This window comes from Protopterus annectens, chromosome 8.part0 (assembly GCF_019279795.1).
Source record: "Protopterus annectens isolate FY-2018-M chromosome 8.part0, PAN1.0, whole genome shotgun sequence".
Lineage (NCBI taxonomy): Eukaryota > Metazoa > Chordata > Ceratodontiformes > Protopteridae > Protopterus > Protopterus annectens.
Window position 1 is genome coordinate 1628847695 of NC_056741.1, and position 17593 is coordinate 1628865287.

Sequence of the window (17593 nt, forward strand, 5' to 3'; positions counted from 1 at the left end):
TCTCAGTAGAGGGCTGCGAATCTGAAGTGGCAGGTATCAGGGGCTGTGAAAGCACCTCACTGAGTACCGACGAACAGGCGATTGGCTTAGGAAAGCATCATTGGCAGCTTTGGACCTAGGCGGCCTGTCTCTGTCTTTATCTTTGTGTTTTTTCGGAATGTCAGTAGTCAGATGGCTTACCGAAGACATATCTGGATAATTGAACCAAGTACCAAAATATTTAGAAGAGTAAATATACTGACGACGAATAGTTTGTTGTTTAAATAAGGCACAAAACTGACAGCGAGGTACATCGTGGTCAGGGCCTAGGCAAGGAATACAGAACGAATGGAAATCGTTATGAGGTATTTGCTTTCCACAAGAAATACAATTATTGACTTTTATTGACATCGGTTTAGAGCAAAAAAAAGTTTCTCCAATGGGGTACTTAGCTTTATTTGAAGACTTCAGTTCTGAAACTCGAAAACGAAAATTTCAGGAGTCAGCCGACTGGCACTTGCGAACTGCTTCTGCTTCAGGCACTGCACAGCAAGAAAGACTGATGTAATGGCGTTGGCTGCATGCTTTATACCCCTGACTACCTGACGTCACGGGAGATGAGACAGCAACCGACGCAGGACCCAAGACTTTGATAATCAACTCGATTGAGGGCTACTCCAAGCAGATAACCCAAATGAGAAGACTGCAACAATGAAACATGAAGAACATCATTACCTAAGTAAACAGACCACCAGTAGAATGATATGCAGCATGCAACTTAATGTCAACAGTCTATCAACTGAGAAATAAATAAAATATATCTTTATTGTAAAACATAATACAATTATAACTGTTAAACATTTGGCATTTTGACCACCAACACCATGACAAGGAATTAGATTTAAGTGTTTAACTGAAATTCTTGCAACTTGTGTTAAGTGCTATAGTCATTCAATTCATCCTCGACATTATAGAATCCACTTTCCACGCTTAACACTGAAAAGGTACTCCTGCATACCAACAGCATTTTCTGATAAAAGAAACGGCCTGGGAGTAATACTCCATCCAAAACAATGAAAGGTGTGAGATCTTGTCACACACAAAAAAAAAAGGCCAAGCCTTTTGCCATTTGTAGGTAAGACTGCATTAAAAACAAAGGTGTTTATATACATTATCACAGACACTTTGGTTATGCTCAGTTATTCATTCTGACTTTGTTCTACAAAGTAACAGAAAACAAATGCTCATGGTAATTTAAACTGGCTTTGATTTTGATGCTGTCAGACTAGTCTCTCACTGTAGTCAAGTTACAGTTGTCTGAAATTGCTGCAGATCACTAGGTTCAAGTATGAAAACTAGGTGGGAGAAATGAGAAAGGAAAAGTGGAATTCATTATGGGAGCTGCAGCACAGCACTCCTTAAATGCAAAGAGCCTTTTCTGTTCATTCTAATAGTTTTCAGTTTGCATATCATTTATTCCAAGTTCCTCATTCTGTTCAAATGTTCGTTCGTACCTCTCAATCTTCATTTCTGGGTCTTGATCAGGTGCATACACATTCTACAAGAAGTAAAAGATCACCTTTTAGTACATTTTTAAAAACTCAGATAAAGAAAATACACTTATTCAGCTGCTTTGCCTAGATAAAGAGAAGCAGGAAAGAAGACCACACTCGTGCCCCTTCTTCACTGGTCTTCATTACCCTGAGCAGTGTATGCACAGGTGCACCAACAAACTAGTAAAGGAGCATGACTGTACAACTTTCTAATGTATTGTACAACACACTGTATAACATCTGTATGTGATAGGTGAAAGGGAACCCAGCACTTCTTGTTGAGATAGCAAGGAAACCACCTTTCTAAGCTGTCTGCCTATATTCTGTCAAGTCAATCAGAGGAGATAAATAGTCTGACATTTAAATCTAGCAAATACAGAGAAAAGATTGTGTGATCACATTAAAAATGCAAAGTAAGCTCCTATGGCTCAGCTAATGAAACTGCATCCTCTTATGCTTTGGGAGGGCGTACTATTTTGCAGGCAGCTCTTAAGCATCACTATAAACAGTTTAGTAGTCACTTTCCTGCATAATGCAGCAACATTTAATAGTAGCAGCTTTAAGTTTTACAGGCATCCTTTTTCTTTATTACCATGTAATGCATGCAAGCGCCCCTCAGCCAATTTGTGGGTAAATCCCAAGAGGTCCAGCAGATCCCTGGTGAAGGCCAAGGATCTGATCACTTCATCTGACAAACTTGCCTGAGTGATGCAACCATCCAGGATAGGGAAGATGTGTATTCTTTGCCATCTGCAAAATGCAACAGCTGTGGCTATTAATTTGGTGAACACTCTCGGCAGCAGTGACCAGCCCCAAAGGCAATTATATAAACTGAAAAGTACAGTTGTGTACTTACCATAAATGTAGATGTTCGAGTGTATTCACTGTTGCAGTCATTACACTTGGGTTATCCTGCTGGCAGGCTACCCGCAGTCAGCCCAAGTTCCAAAGTCTAGGTCTGGCGTCGGTCGCTGTTGCTTCTACCCTGACGTCAGTGAACCAGGGGTATAAAATATGCAACTGATGCCATTTTCTTCAGTTTTTCTTGCCCCAGATGTCAGGTGCCCCCAAATAGGAAAGGCTGGAAAAAATTATGTCAAAAAACATGCATGTAGCAAAATAACATTTCCTTCATCTACAAGCAAATACATCACATAGGTTGTAGAGAGTTTTGAAGTACAGAAAGGACCCAGCAATGAAAAAGGGGGGTGGTGGATGGGTAAGCTGGACTGCAACAGTGAATACACTCGAACATCTACATTTATGGTAGGTACACAACTGTACTATGTTCATCGTGTTTCACTGTTGCAGTCATTACACTTGGGTTGAATCCCAAAGCTGAGGTTGGGTGGCTGGGCCTAAATAGGTTTAAGAGGGGCTACCAGGCCCTGCAGAACTGCAGTGGCAAAGCCTGCTCTGGATTTAGAGTAGAGAGGTAAGTGGTAGTGCTTAGTGAAAGTGTGCACTGAACTCCAGGTTGCAGCTCCTAAAATGTCTTTGGTTGGTAATCCTCTGAGAAAGGCTGCTGCTCTGGTAGAATGTGGTCTTATGCCCTTAGGCACTGATTTGCCATGTTGTGCATAGCAGAAGCGAATGCAGTGTCCTATCCATTTTGAAATGGTCTGCTTTGAGATAAGCTTTCCTTGTGATCCTGCAGCATAAGCTACAAACAGTTGCTCAGTTTTTCTGAAAGCTTTTGTTTTGTCCAAGTAGAATTGTAGCTGTCTGTGTATATCCAAAGTGTGCAGAAGTCTCTCCTCTTTATTCTGGGGATTTGGATAGAAAGTTGGCAAATGAATGGTTTGGTTAAGAGACACACTGGAAACCACCTTTGGCATAAATGTTGGGTTTGTCCTTAGAGAAACCCTGTTCTGATAAAAAATGATAAAAGTTTCCACTGCCATTAATGCCTGTAACTCTGAGACTCTTCTTGCTGAAGTTATTGCTAGGAGCAGAGCAGTTTTCCATGATAAGAATTTTATATCAGCTGTGTTGGCTGGCTCAAAAGGAGACAGTGTGAGCTTTTCTAATACAAAATTGAGGTCCCAAGTAGGTATTGGTGCTCTCCTTGGGGGTCTTATGTTTCTTGCCCCTCTGAGGTACTGTCTTAGCCGTGGATGTGAAAAAATAGGAGGTTCCGTATTGTAATGAGCCGAAATGGCAGAGGCATGGATTTTAACAGATGAAAAGGATAGACCTTTGTCCAGCATCTCAGTTAGGTATTGTAAAATCTGAGGTATATTTGGAACAAGTGGTTTGAGTCCTTGTTCCTGGTTCCAAACACAGAATCTCTTCCATTTTTCTGCATAAGATTTCCTAGTGCTGGGACTCCTGGCTTCCAAAATGACATCCATAACAGCTTTAGAGAGAGGTGTGTGTGGCCTGAGTGGCTATATTATCTGCCATGCAGCCAGATTTAAGGTTCTGAGTTGACCGTATAGAATTTGATTGTTTTGTTGAGTCAGAAGATGAGGAATCTGACGTAAAGGCCAGGCTGGGCCTTGAGACAAGCTCTTTAGGATTGGGTACCAGTGCTGGCGTGGCCAGTCTGGGGCAATCAGGATCATTTTTGGCTTCTCTTGTCTGACTTTTAGGAGTACCTTGGGAAGAAGAGGCAGTGGAGGGAAGGCATAAACTGTCAGTGTTTCCCAGCTGAATGAAAGAGCATCCACTTTCCATGCTTGTGAGTGATAAGTTCTTGTGCAGAATTTCTGTAGTTGGCAGTTGTGAGGGGAGGCAAAAAGATCCATGTCCGGGCATCCCCATTTCATTGTTATCATGCTGAAGACCTGTGGATTTAGTTTCCATTTGTGTGGATCCATGAGATTTCTGCTTAGTTCATCTGCCAGTGTATTTTTCTTTCCTGGCAGGAATTGTGCCTGCAGATGTTCTTGATAGGTCAGTGCTGTGCTGCACAGAGTCATGGCTTGCCTGCAGAGGGGATAGGAATGTGTGCCCCCTTGCTTATGTACCACATAACTGTGGTGTTGTCCGTCTTTAGCAATAGATGTCCTGGATGTAGTAAATCCTTGAAGGCTGTCAGGGCATTCTGTACAGCTAGCATCTCTTTTTGATTGATGTGAAGATGCATTTGTTCCTTGGGCCACGTGCCCTGAATACATTTTCTTGCCATGTGTGACCCCCAGGCATAATCAGATGTATCCGTTGTTAGTGTCTGCCTGGCTGTGGGTAAGGTGAAGGGCTGTCCCTTGTTGTGGTGACAGGCCCTGGACCACCATCGAAACTCCTGTTGTAGACAGGAAATTATAGTCACTATTGTTTCCAGGCTGTGGCAATGTTGAGTCCAAACACATTTTAGATACTATTGTAGTTTTCTCATATGCAGTTTTGCATATGGAATTAGTAGAATGCAGGAAGCCATGAAGCCCAGGGCCTGCAGAATTTTTCTTGCAGGGAGCTGGGTCTTTGTTGCCATCATTTGAAAGTAATGAGTCAGTGTCCTTTGTTTGTCTGGCGTGAGATAAGCCATCTGGGTAGTTGTATTTAAGCTTGCACCCAGGAATATTATCTCTTGAGAGGGCACTAGTTTTGATTTCTTTTCGTTTACTGTGTACCCTAGGCAAATTAATAATCTTTTTACAAACGCCAGATGCTTTAGTAGAATGTCCTTGCTCTCTGCTTGAATAAGGCAGTCGCCCAAGCAGGGATTTATCTGAATTCCTCTTTGTCTGCAAAATGCGATTACTGGTGCCAGGCATTTTCTGAAGACCCTGGGCACAGTAGATAAGCCAAAGGGCAGTGCAGAGAATTGGTAATGCATTGAGCCAGCTATGAATCTGAGGTATCGTCTGCAAGATTGTCTGATTGTGACGTGCAGGTATGCCTCCTTGAGGTCCAAAGTAACTAGCCAAGCCTTCTTGCCCAGCATGGGTAGAAGTTGCTGCAGTGTTAACATCTTGAGTTTTGAAACATCCAGGAAAGTATTTAGGATTGACAAGTCCAGTATTGGTCTCCAGGCTTTGTCCTTTCTGGGAACCAAGAAGAGTCTTGAGTAAAATCCTTGTCCCTGTTCTTGCTGTGGTACTCTTTGAATAGCTCCCATGTCCATGAGAGCAGCAATTTACTTTTGTGCCTCTGCCCATTGGTTTTGTGGCAGGTCCGGCATACCTTTTGATTTTGGAAGGGTGTGAAAGTGGAACTTGTAGCCCTGAGAAACTATATTCGGTACCCATTTGTCCTGGGTAATTATGTGCCAATTTTGTATGAAAAGTGCTAGCTTTCTTCCTAGGGGTGCTGCCAAAAGTTAAGTGCTTGGTCTTTAGAGGAAAGTCATTGGGACCATTTCCTATAAGGTTGTGATTTGTCTTCTCCTCCTTTGGGGGCAGAAGCACCCCATTGTTTAGGTCTGTAGGAACCTTGGGGCTGAGATCTGCCTCTTGAGCATCTGTTATCTGCCTCTTTGTGGCCTGTCTGACTCCTGAAAGGACCAATTTTCTGAAGGCCAGTTTCTACTAAACCTAGGTGGTTGAACCTGTAAGAAATCCTTTACTAACTGCATAGATTTTGCTTTATCCTCCATTTTCTTTAACACCTCTTCTGCCTTAACACCAAACAAAGTATCATGCTGTAATGGAGCATCCAATGATTTTACTTTAACATGTTCAGGTAAACTTTGCTCTTTTAACCAAGCATGCCTTCGAATGACAGAGCCTGTAACTGCGGTTCTGCAAGAAGGCTCTAATGAATCAAAATCACATTGCAGAGTATGTTTTCCCACCTGTTCAGCTGAATGCAATAATTCCTGCATTTCCTTATTGTCAGGATTCTCTGAATTTGTAAGTATTTTCTGTTTTAACAAAGACATGAGGTACTGTTGATACTTAAGCATGTGAAACTAGCAGTTTAAAGGCCTTACAGCTAAAGTAGCAGAAGTGTAAACTTTTTTCCCCATCTATCCAGACCTCTAGAATCCTTATCAGAGGGAAGAGGGTTTTTAGCAGTGGAAGCCTTAACCCCTTTGGGACCCTGAGAAATCGTTTCAGGGTCAGCAGCAGGGTTCTTATAAAGAAATTTATGAGAGTGAGGGACACTGTAATACCGGTCTGGCTTGACTGGTGCAGGGGGTAAAGAATCAGGAGACAAGACTGGATTCAGAGAAAACATCATCAACTATATCAAGCACAGGGGGGACAGCCAAGGGCCTGTGTTGAGGCAGTAAAAGAAATTCTCTGAGCCTTTTCTTGGATTCTGAATAATCTTGGCTCTCCCAGTGGAAATGTTCCCTAATGGTGTGCAGAGTTTCCCCAAAAGAGTAATCCTCAGGTGGAGAGGCTGAAGGTACAGATTCTTCAGCATCAGAGTCCTCATAGGGAGGAAGAGAATAGTCCTGATCTGAAGAGGAATCAGAGGAAATAGAAACCTGGTCAGAGGAATCATAGTCAGTGTATTGCCTAGGCCTCTTATCAGAAGGGGGATGGGAACCCCTGATCAAAGTAATTAAGTCTTTGGCCATTTTAAGCATCTGTTTCTTTGGCATGGTTGACTGTCCATGAGAATGCCGTACTTGTTTCTTTGTCTTTAATGGTATCTTTGACTGAACTTTAGCTGCTGCAGAGGATTTAATAGCAAGCTGTGAAGGTCTGAAAACACCCTCTGAAGCCGATGCCTGCTCAGCGGCTCCGGACCCATCTGAGGGAATATTTTCCATAGGCCCAATACCTTGAGTATTCAGAGGCCTAGTTGTCTCCACGTGGGAGTCGGATACGGCCTGTGGCTCTGAGGTAACGGGTGTCAGGGGCTGCGAAAGCGCCTTACTGAGAACCAGTGAACTGCCTAGAAGAGGCTTCATCGTCGGTTTTGGACCTCGGATGCCTGTCCTTTTCCTTGTCTTTGCGTTTTTTTTTTTTTTAATTCCAGTCGTCGGTTGTTCTGATGGCATTATATAGTTAAACCTTCAGCCAAAGTAATGTAATGCAAAATCAAACTGAAGTTTAATAGTGCGTTTGTTGCATCTAGCACAAAACTGACAACTAGTAACGTCGTGGTCAGGGCCTAGGCAAGGAATACAGTAAGAATGAAAGTCCTTATGAGGTATTTGCTTCCCACAAGAAAAACAATTGTTAACTTCTACTGACATAGGACTGGAGCAAGAAAAAGTTTCCCAACCCAACAGGGTACTTAGCTTTATTGAAGACTTCGGTTCTGAAACACTATTTCAAAAATCTCAGGAGTCGGCCGACCGGCACTTGCGAACTGCTTCTGCTTCGGGCACTGCGTGGCAAGAAACACTGAAGAAAATGGCGTTGGTTGCATCTTCTATACCCCCGGCGCACTGACGTCAGGGAAGAAGCGACAGCGACAGACGTTGGACCTAGACTCTGGAACTCGGGCCGACTGCGGTTAGCCTGCCAGTAGGATAACCCAAGTGTAATGACTGCAACAGTGAAACACGATGAACATCTGCACTCTCCAGCAAAGAATCTGTGAAAGCATCAGAGTTCTCTGGGGATGAGGATGTGCAAGTAGGTATTTTTCAGATCCTATGTAAGCATCTGGGCACTTAAAAGAGAAGTGAAGCAGGCCCTGTAAGGTTACCATCTTGACCTTGTCCTTATAAGTCTAAAATGAGCCTCTGTGTTCCTTCTTTTCTTGGAACTAGAAACAAACTTGACTAAAGGTCCTTGACCTAAAGCTGAGAAGAATCTGTTATATTAATCTTTGCATCAGAAGTTTTGCTAATTATTACTGGAACCAGCCACTCCTGTCCTTTGAGTACCTGCATTCTCTCTAAAAGGTGAGGCCTGATGGCCCACTGCCACTTGTGCATTTCTTTGACCTAGGTTAGAACCCAAGTGCCTGTTTTAATGCTTTCCCACATGGACAGGAATATGGAAAGCTTGTCCACAATCTTGCAGAGGTAGAGAAAGTAGGACAGACACGACAGGTCTCTACCAAAGTTCACCCTTTGGGCCTCTCCAGGCTTACCTTGATTATCACTACCCTGCATCTTTAAAACTGAGGTTTCTTCCATTTCTGATGCTTGCCTTTGAACTGTTTCCAATAAAAGGACTTCGAAAAAGATAGGCAGTTCTCAAAACCAAGAATCCAAGAAAAAATGCCAACGGCCACGGACCAAACTCCTTCAATAACATCAAAGACCAGATAAACACAGTTGAACCAGAACTTGGTTAACGCTTTTATTCACCACATAAATCCCATGCGTTTTCGCCCTAACCAAAGGACTTCATCAGACAAAATACATAATTACTCATCAACTTAAATACTTTAAACACTAATTGATTTTATTCAAAAACCAATGAAATCCCTATTTTAAAAATCAAACTGACAAATCACATAAACCATTCCTTGCATATTAATGCATTCCTTTTAAAGTGCCTTGTGCATTAATTCAATGTTACCCTCATACAATTCAAGTCTTCTGTTTAACTATTTAAATATTTAAATATCTGCATTAAATGTATATATAAATGTTAAATACTTTTAAAACAACTTCATATAAAAATTAAAAAAAATTCATGTTATGTTCAAAGAAGCATTAGGACAAACATGTTTATTTTGTTATCAGGTTCTCCTTCATCCATTTTTATATGTATATATATATATATATATATATATATATATATATATATATATATATATATATATATATATGTGTGCTTACCCCCTCTAGTGTCCATACATAGAAATTACATTAGAATAAATTAAACAATTTTAGCTCTTATTTTAAGAAGTGGGGAAATAGTTATAAATTCATTCATTCCTGGTTTTGCACTAGCATCAAGGTTGACCTGCCACCAAAGTTCTTTACTCTCTAACATTTCTTCCCACAGGCCACCCCTTGTATCAGGCCTAATTTGATCCAATACAAAGAATAAATATTTAAATTCAGTACAATTGATAGAATGTTTAAAAAGTGCATTTGTACATTTCCCTTTTATAATATCGTAGGTGTGTTCATATATCCTTCTTTTTAAATGTCTCCCTGTCTTCCCCACATAGAAAGATTGACATTTCTGACACAATACAAGATATATCACTCCTTTACTTTCACAATTATAATAATCATTACTTTTTAACCATCTTTTCCTACTCTCAATATATACTTCCCCTTTGTTGATAATGTAAGGGCACTGCTGACACCTACCGCATTTAAATGTTCCCACTTTGTTCCTATCTCCCTGTTGTTTAATATTTACTTTCCTTTCTAATATATTTTTTAAATTCTGAGAGTTTTTATACACTATTTTTGGTTGTATATTCGTGACCTCATCTATGTCAGTCAAAATGGAGAATTTATTCCATTCAGTACCCAAAAATTCTTTCATCCTTTGATTGGAAGCATTGTACTCCACCACTAAACTTTTCGCAGGATTAGAATTAATACTCTCAATGTAAGTTCCCCTACCTATAATAGGTTGGAATCTGTCCTTCCTGCCTCTTTCGACCTCTTCCATAATATTCCACACAAAATTTTCTGGATACGCTCTAAAAACATTTTCTCCAATATTTTACATTCTTGTTCAAAATCCAAATCCAAACTAGTCATTCTCGACCCCCTTACATATTGCCCTTTGACAATGTTTCTTTTACTATGTAGGGGGTGAGCACTGTCATAGTGTAGAAATGAATTCACATAAGTTTCCTTTCTAAACACTTTAGTATCGAACTTCCCATTCCTTTTATATACTTCAACATCCAAGTATTTTAGTGCTTCCTTGTTAATAGAATATGTGAATTCTACTAAAGCAATATGTAAGGGGGTCGAGAATGACTAGTTTGGATTTGGATTTTGAACAAGAATGTAAAATATTGGAGAAAATGTTTTTAGAGCGTGGATATCCAGAAAATTTTGTGTGGAATATTAGGGAAGAGGTCGAAAGAGGCAGGAAGGATAGATTCCAACCTATTATAGGTAGGGGAACTTACATTGAGAGTATTAATTCTAATCCTGGGATAAGTAGGAACAATGATACACATGAAATATATGCGAAAAGTTTAGTGGTGGAGTACAATGCTTCCAATCAAAGGATGAAAGAATTTTTGGGTACTGAATGGAATAAATTCTCCATTTTGACTGACATAGATGAGGTCACGAATATACAACCAAAAATAGTGTATAAAAACTCTCAGAATTTAAAAAATATATCAGAAAGGAAAGTAAATATTAAACAACAGGGAGATAGGAACAAAGTGGGAACATTTAAATGCGGTAGGTGTCAGCAGTGCCCTTACATTATCAACAAAGGGGAAGTATATATTGAGAGTAGGAAAAGATGGCTAAAAAGTAATGATTATTATAATTGTGAAAGTAAAGGAGTGATATATCTTGTATTGTGTCAGAAATGTCAATCTTTCTATGTGGGGAAGACAGAGAGACATTTAAAAAGAAGGATATATGAACACACCTATGATATTATAAAAGGGAAATGTACAAATGCACTTTTTAAACATTCTATCAATTGTACTGAATTTAAATATTTATTCTTTGTATTGGATCAAATTAAGCCTGATACAAGGGGTGGCCTGTGGGAAGAAATGTTAGAGAGTAAAGAACTTTGGTGGCAGGTCAACCTTGATGCTAGTGCAAAACCAGGAATGAATGAATTTATAACTATTTCCCCACTTCTTAAAATAAGAGCTAACAATGTTTAATTTATTCTAATGTAATTTCTATGTATGGACACTAGAGGGGGTAAGCACACATATATATACATATAAAAATGGATGAAGGAGAATCTGATAACAAAATAAACATGTTTGTCCTAATGCTTCTTTGAACATAACATGAATTTTTTTTAATTTTTATATGAAGTTGTTTAAAAGTATTTATTTAACATTTATATATACATTTAATGCAGATATTTAAATATTTAAATAGTTAAACAGAAGACTTGAATTGTATGAGGGTAACATTCAATTAATGCACAAGGCACTTTAAAAGGAATGCATTAATATGCAAGGAATGGTTTATGTGATTTGTCAGTTTGATTTTTAAAATAGGGATTTCATTGGTTTTTGAATAAAATCAATTAGTGTTTAAAGTATTTAAGTTGATGGGTAATTATGTATTTTGTCTGATGAAGTCCTTTGGTTAGGATGAAAACGCATGGGATTTATGTGGTGAATAAAAGCGTTAACCAAGTTCTGGTTCAACTGTGTTTATCTGGTCTTTGACGTTATTGAAGGAGTTTGGTCTGTGGCCGTTGGCATTTTTTCTTGGATTCCAATAAAAGGAACCAGATTTAGAGGGAGTAATTTCTATTATACCTAGATATAGGGGAATGAAAAAGCTTTCTGACTCCTTGCACGATTTTTACCCCCTATAATCGAGTTCTTAAGACACCTCTGCAATGGCTTACCTAAAACAATTCCTTATCCAGAGGAGTATTAACTGTGCTTTAACATCCTTAGGCAGAGGTTATAGCCTTAGCCATGAGTGCCTTCTAACAACTGAACCAGGGGCTACTGCTGCTCTGAATGCTGCATCCACAGCACTGCACCCACACTGCGTGGCTACATAAGCAGAATTTGAGAGAGCTCCAGCAAATTAGCTCTCTGGTATGAGTCTGACATCTATCTCTCATCTTTTGTTCCATATGATCCCAAAGGACCAAAAGGAATTTGGTCATGTGGGTTTGGCAATTAATTGCTCTGGAAGCCACAGTTGCTGGTACATACTTTTTTACCAAAAATATATAGGACCCTATTTTCCTCATCACTAAGAAGGAAATTCTGTGAAGAAATATTAGAAACTTAGTTGGGATATACACAAACAACTGCAGGGTCAACCACTGGATTTCTGAAAGGAAACACACTGGATTCTTGCATCCTGTAAAATCCATTTTTTTGAGGGGGAGGCAGGAAGCTGGAAAGTTTCAGTTGCAAAGGATTCTTTGCTTTCTCACTTGAAATAATCTTTCATATCCGTCGGGGTTTTCTGGAATGAATATCCTCAATGCAGAGTCAAAGGACAGGATGTCCTCTACATCAGAGTAACAGCTTGAGGAAGCATGAGCTCTGGGGAACATTGTCCAGATCTTGTTAATCACTGCCCTGAGGTCCCTCCTGTTTCCTCAGGAGGATCACTATTTATTTTATTAAACAAGATAGACAGACACAATTGTTCAGGGACTGGTTGGGCAGGCTGTATGGCCTGAAGAGCTTTTAGCAGGCACCAGACAGAAAATCTTTTCCATTTGGACAAACATGATTTCCTGGTAGTGCACTTCCCAGCCTCCTGCAGAACCTGAAGGTCATCATCACAAAATAGGTGTCTAAAAGGGATCTATATTAACCACAGTGTCAATTGAAGAGAGGCCAAGTAAGGATGGATTAAAGACCCCTTCTCTTGTGTGAGGTCTCCCCAGTGAGGTAACTTGTGGTGACTGCCCCTGGCCAAATGAGAAAGGAAGGGTAAACAATGCTCTCTGAGCCAAAAGGGAGTCAAAGATTTTGGGAGTCCTACCTGATCTTGTGCAAGCCTTCAAGTAGAGGAAGGGGAAGGAAGGCGTACAGAAACATCCATTTCCAAGGAAAAGAAAAGGTGTCCAATTTCCAAGCCAGAGGACTTGGGACTCGAACAGGCTAGAGAAGTTGTCTAGTCAGAAGGGAGGCGAAAAGATCTACCCAAGGAACAACCCATCAATGGACAATGTCCAGGAACACATCTCTGTGAACCATCCATTCATGGGTTTGCATACTAGACCTGCTCAAAGAATCTGCCACTAAATTGTGCTCTGAGGGAATGCAGACAGCCTGAAGAGTCGCTTGATACTTGACCGCTAGATCCTAGACCTGAAAAGCTTGCCTGCAAAGAACGTAGGACCTTGTACTCCCCTTACTTGATGAAATACCACATCACTGTGGTATTGTCTGTGAAAACTGAAGGATCCAGGATGATAGAGGGTATATGAAAGGCCCGAAGAACTACAAGCAGAGCCCTCATCTCCTTGATGTTGACGTGGTCTGATCTCTGATGCAGAGGCCACAGGCTCTGAATCTTGAGAAATCTAAAGAATGCTCACCACCCCCTGTCAGAGGCATCTGAAAAGGGCCCTGCAGTCAAAACTGGAGACTGGAAAGGAAGTCCTGCGTTGAGAGAAAGTTTATGAAACCACCACTGAAACTTGAGCTTGAGACAGAGAAGAAAGGGTACTAAGTTGTCCAGGGGATGAAATGTTGAAGCCATACTGACTTGAGGCACCACTGAAGTGTTTTAATATGAAGCCTGCTCAGAGGCAGCACAGGAATGGTAGAGGCCATAAATCCAAGGACCCTGACAAAGTTCCTGGCTGTGACTGAATCCAGAAGAAGAGGAGAACAGAAAAAGGCAATCAGAGACAGGGCTTTGGGGGCAGGCAGAGATGTCAGCATGGGAATGGTCTGGATCCTGCAACCAAACAAAACATGATCCTGTAAAGGAGTTGACTGATTTTTGAAAGTTTATGGTGAATCCCAGACTCTGCAGCAGGAAAACAGTAAACTGGAGATCCTGAAGCAGAACCTCAGGAGAGCAAGACTTGGATGAGCAGATAGTCCATATAAGGAAAGGTCTGAACCCAGCTCAACCTGCAAAAAACAATGACAGGAGTAAGGCATTTGGTAATCACCATCGAGGCAGTACAAGCGCCAAAGGGCAAATCAGAGAACTGAAAATGCAAGGAAGAAACAGAGAAACACAAAACCTTCCTGAAAAGGGGATAGATTGGGATAGTAGGCAACCTTGAGATCCAGAGAGACCAGAAAGGCCATGGGAACAAGAGGAGGAGGAGGAGGCAATAAAGTTTGAAAGGACAACATCTGAAAGGAAGGGACCTTTAGAAAGGTGTTGAGCTAAGAAAAATCCAGAATTGGTCTCCAGGTGTCCCCCTTCCTGGGAACCATTAACACTGTGGAATAAAAAAAAACTTCTTTCCTGGGCAGGGGGTACAACCTGACCGGTGCCCTGGGTCAACAGAGAATGAAGCACCTCTGCAAAGAGAGGAATCTGTTTTCAAGGAGGTTGAGGAATCCCCAGAAAGGGAGGAAGACATTTCTGAACTGTAACTACCCCTGGCGGATAATGGACAGACCCCAAGTGTCTTAGATGAATGGACAAGGCAACCTGGCAAGGGAAAAGGGAAGCAAATTGTCAAATGGAACCGGTCTTGTCCTGAAAAGGAGGTTTCAGAGAAATAGATTTAGCAGGCGGGTACATGCCTAGAATCCTTTTTACCCTGGGGGGGGGGGGGCACTATCTGCAAACCAAAATTCCTCTGAAATTAAACTTTGGAATAGAAGAAACCAAACAAGTTTCAACTCCGGCAAGTCTTGCCCTTATCCTACAGAGATTTAACAAGGTCAGCAGTAGTACAGCCAAAATGATTTTTATTATCCAAAGGAGCATACAGTAATTTGGATTTAATGTTATCAAGTAAAGCCTGAAGATGAAGCCAAGAGTAATGCCTCATAACAGAAGCAAATGCAACAGCCCTGGAAGAAAGTACAGTTGTGTACACTTACCACAAATGTAGATGTTCGAATGTATTCACTGTTGCAGTCATCACCTGAGGGGTTATCCCTGCTGTGGTAGCTCTCGGCTGGCAAGAATACCAGAGTCAATGTTTTTCTGCGTCGGCTGATGTCACTTGCTGCTTGATGTCAGATCTTCAGTGCTATAAAGGAAGGCAGCCAAAGCCATTACATCAGTTTTTCTTGCTCTAACCAGTCAGGGCCCAAGTAAATATGGTAAAGTGGTCCTGGTAGCTAAAAGCCACCGTTAGAAACTTATGTCTCCCTAAAGAAAGAAGATACAAGGGGGAAGGATGGTGGGAAACCAGGACTGCAACGGTGAATACACTTAAACATCTACATTTATGGTACGTGTACACAACTGTACTATGTTCTTCGTGTTTCACTGTTGTAGTCATCACCTGTGGGAGGATTCCCAAAGCTGAGGAGTAGGGTGGTAGGATTAGAAAGAGACCTAGGAATGAGTTAGCATGCCCTACGGAACTGCAGAGGCAAACCCTGCCCTAACCTTAGAAAACCGAGGCAGGTAGTAATGCTTGGTAAAGGTATGGACAGAAGTCCAGGTGGCAGCTTCCAGGATGTCCCTGGTGGGAACTCCTCTGAGCAATGCTGTGGTAGTGGATGAAGCCCTAGTGGAATGGGTTTGAATAGACTTGGGGGGGGGGGGTTCCCCATGCAATCGGTAGCAGAAATGGATACAGTATGATATCCATTTGGAAATGGTTTGTTTGGAAATGGGCTTCCCCTCTGCCGCTGGGACAAAGCTGACAAGTAGTTGGTCTGTTTTCCTGAAGGGTTAAGTACAGTCCAGACAGTATCTGAGCTGTCTGTACACATCTAGTGAGTGCAAAATCCTTTCTCCTTTGTTTTGAGGGTTAGGAAAGAAGGTGGGTAAATGTATGGCCTGGCTGAGAGTTGCATTAGATACCATCTTGGGCATAAAGGAGGAATTAGTCCTCAGGGAGACCCTGTCTGCATGGAAGATGATGAAGGATGCCATCAGTGCCTGAAGTTCTGAAACCCTTCTGGCTGAGATGATAGCTAGGAGAAAAGCAGTCTTCCAGGAGAGGTATCTTAGTTCTGCAGAAGCAGCAGATTCGAAGGGTGGTAAAGTTAGTTTTTCCAAACTCCAAGGCTGGAGTGGGTGGCCTTCTGGGAGGTCTGATATTAGAAGCCCCTCTGAGGAATTGTTTAATCAAAGGATGAGAGAACAGGAGCTATTCTGTATCAAAATGGGCTGAAATAGCTGAGGAGTGGATTTTACTAGAGGAGGAGAGGCCACTATTAAGTAGCTCTGCCGCTAGATAGTCCAGGATAAGAGGGATGGAAGGTTGTGAGGTATTCCCCCCACTGGACAGGCTCCAGGAGCAGAATCTTTTCCATTTTCCTGCGTAAGATTTTCTGGTGCTGGGCCTTCTGGCCTCTGTGATAATGTCTAGGACCTGTTTGTAATGTCTAGGACTTGTTTATTTAACAGGAGATCCTTGATTGCCTTTAGAGAATATTAGCCACGGTGACAGTTTGAGAGTCTGCAAGTCTGGGTGCAGCATTTCCCCTGCCCACCTCTGAGTTAAGAGGTCTGAGATCAGGGGGAAGCTGCCTGGAAGGCTGCAAGGTCAGGCTGCGCAGTAAGGGGTACCAATGTTGTCTGGGTCAATCTGGAGAAATGCGGATGGCCTTTGGTCTCTACTCCCTTATTTTGATCAGTGCCTTGGGAATAAGGGGCAGAGAAGGGAATGCGTACACAAAGAGGGTGTTCCAGGGCAAGGTCAAGGCATCCACCTTCCATGCTAGGTGGTGATACTCCCTGGTACAGAATTGTTTCAGCTGATGGTTCAGATGCGAAGCAAAGAGATCCACCTCTGGAGTCCCCCACACCTCAGTGACTTGTAAAAAGATTTTTCTGTGGAGCTGCCATTTGTGGGGTCAAGTAAGTTTCTGCTTAAGTGGTCTGCCAGGATGCCTGGTAGGTACTGGGCTAATAGGTGTAGTCCCATGGAAGACTGTGTCAGCCAGAGGTTCATGGCTAGCTTGCACAGAGGCTAAGATTGGGTCACTCCCTGTTATGTACCACAATATTGTGATGTTGTCTGTTTTGATAAGGAGAACCCTTGGCTTGAGATAGGGTTTGAAGGATGTCAGAGCCTTTTGTACTGCCATAATTTCCTTCTGGCTGATGTGTAAGGGAAGGTGCCGGGTATCCCAAAGACCTTGGGTGCACCTGCCTTCTAGGTGAATGCCCCAAGCTATGTCTGAGGCATTGGTGGTAATGGTCTTCCCGGTTGGGTGGAGGGTGAAGAAAAGACCCTTGTTCTGGGCACAGGCCCCTGCCTACCAGAGAAACTCAACCCTTATACAGGGGATCAGAGGTAGAGAGGTCTCTAGAAGTTGAGATTGCTGACACCAAAGGTTCTTTAGGTACCACTGAAGTTTTCTCATGTGAAGCCTGGCCAGAGGAATTAGAAGGATGCAAGATGCCATGTACCCCAAGGCTTGCAGGAACGTACTCGCAGTGAGGTGACTTCTGGAAGCCAGCTGGGTAAAACAGAGAGGCAGGAAGCTCTGCTTTT

The 17593-nt window shown here is 41.9% G+C and overlaps 1 protein-coding gene across 1 annotated transcript in view; it reads right to left on the minus strand.

The window, feature by feature from the left end:
* Positions 1–786: 786 nt before the first annotated feature.
* ZPR1 (ZPR1 zinc finger) overlaps positions 787–17593 on the minus strand; it is a gene marked incomplete in the record, with an annotated part of 429568 nt that continues 412761 nt past the window's right edge. Inside the window, 1 exon segment of the mRNA XM_044081157.1 lies at positions 787–1537. Coding sequence (XP_043937092.1) covers positions 1427–1537 — 111 coding nt within the window.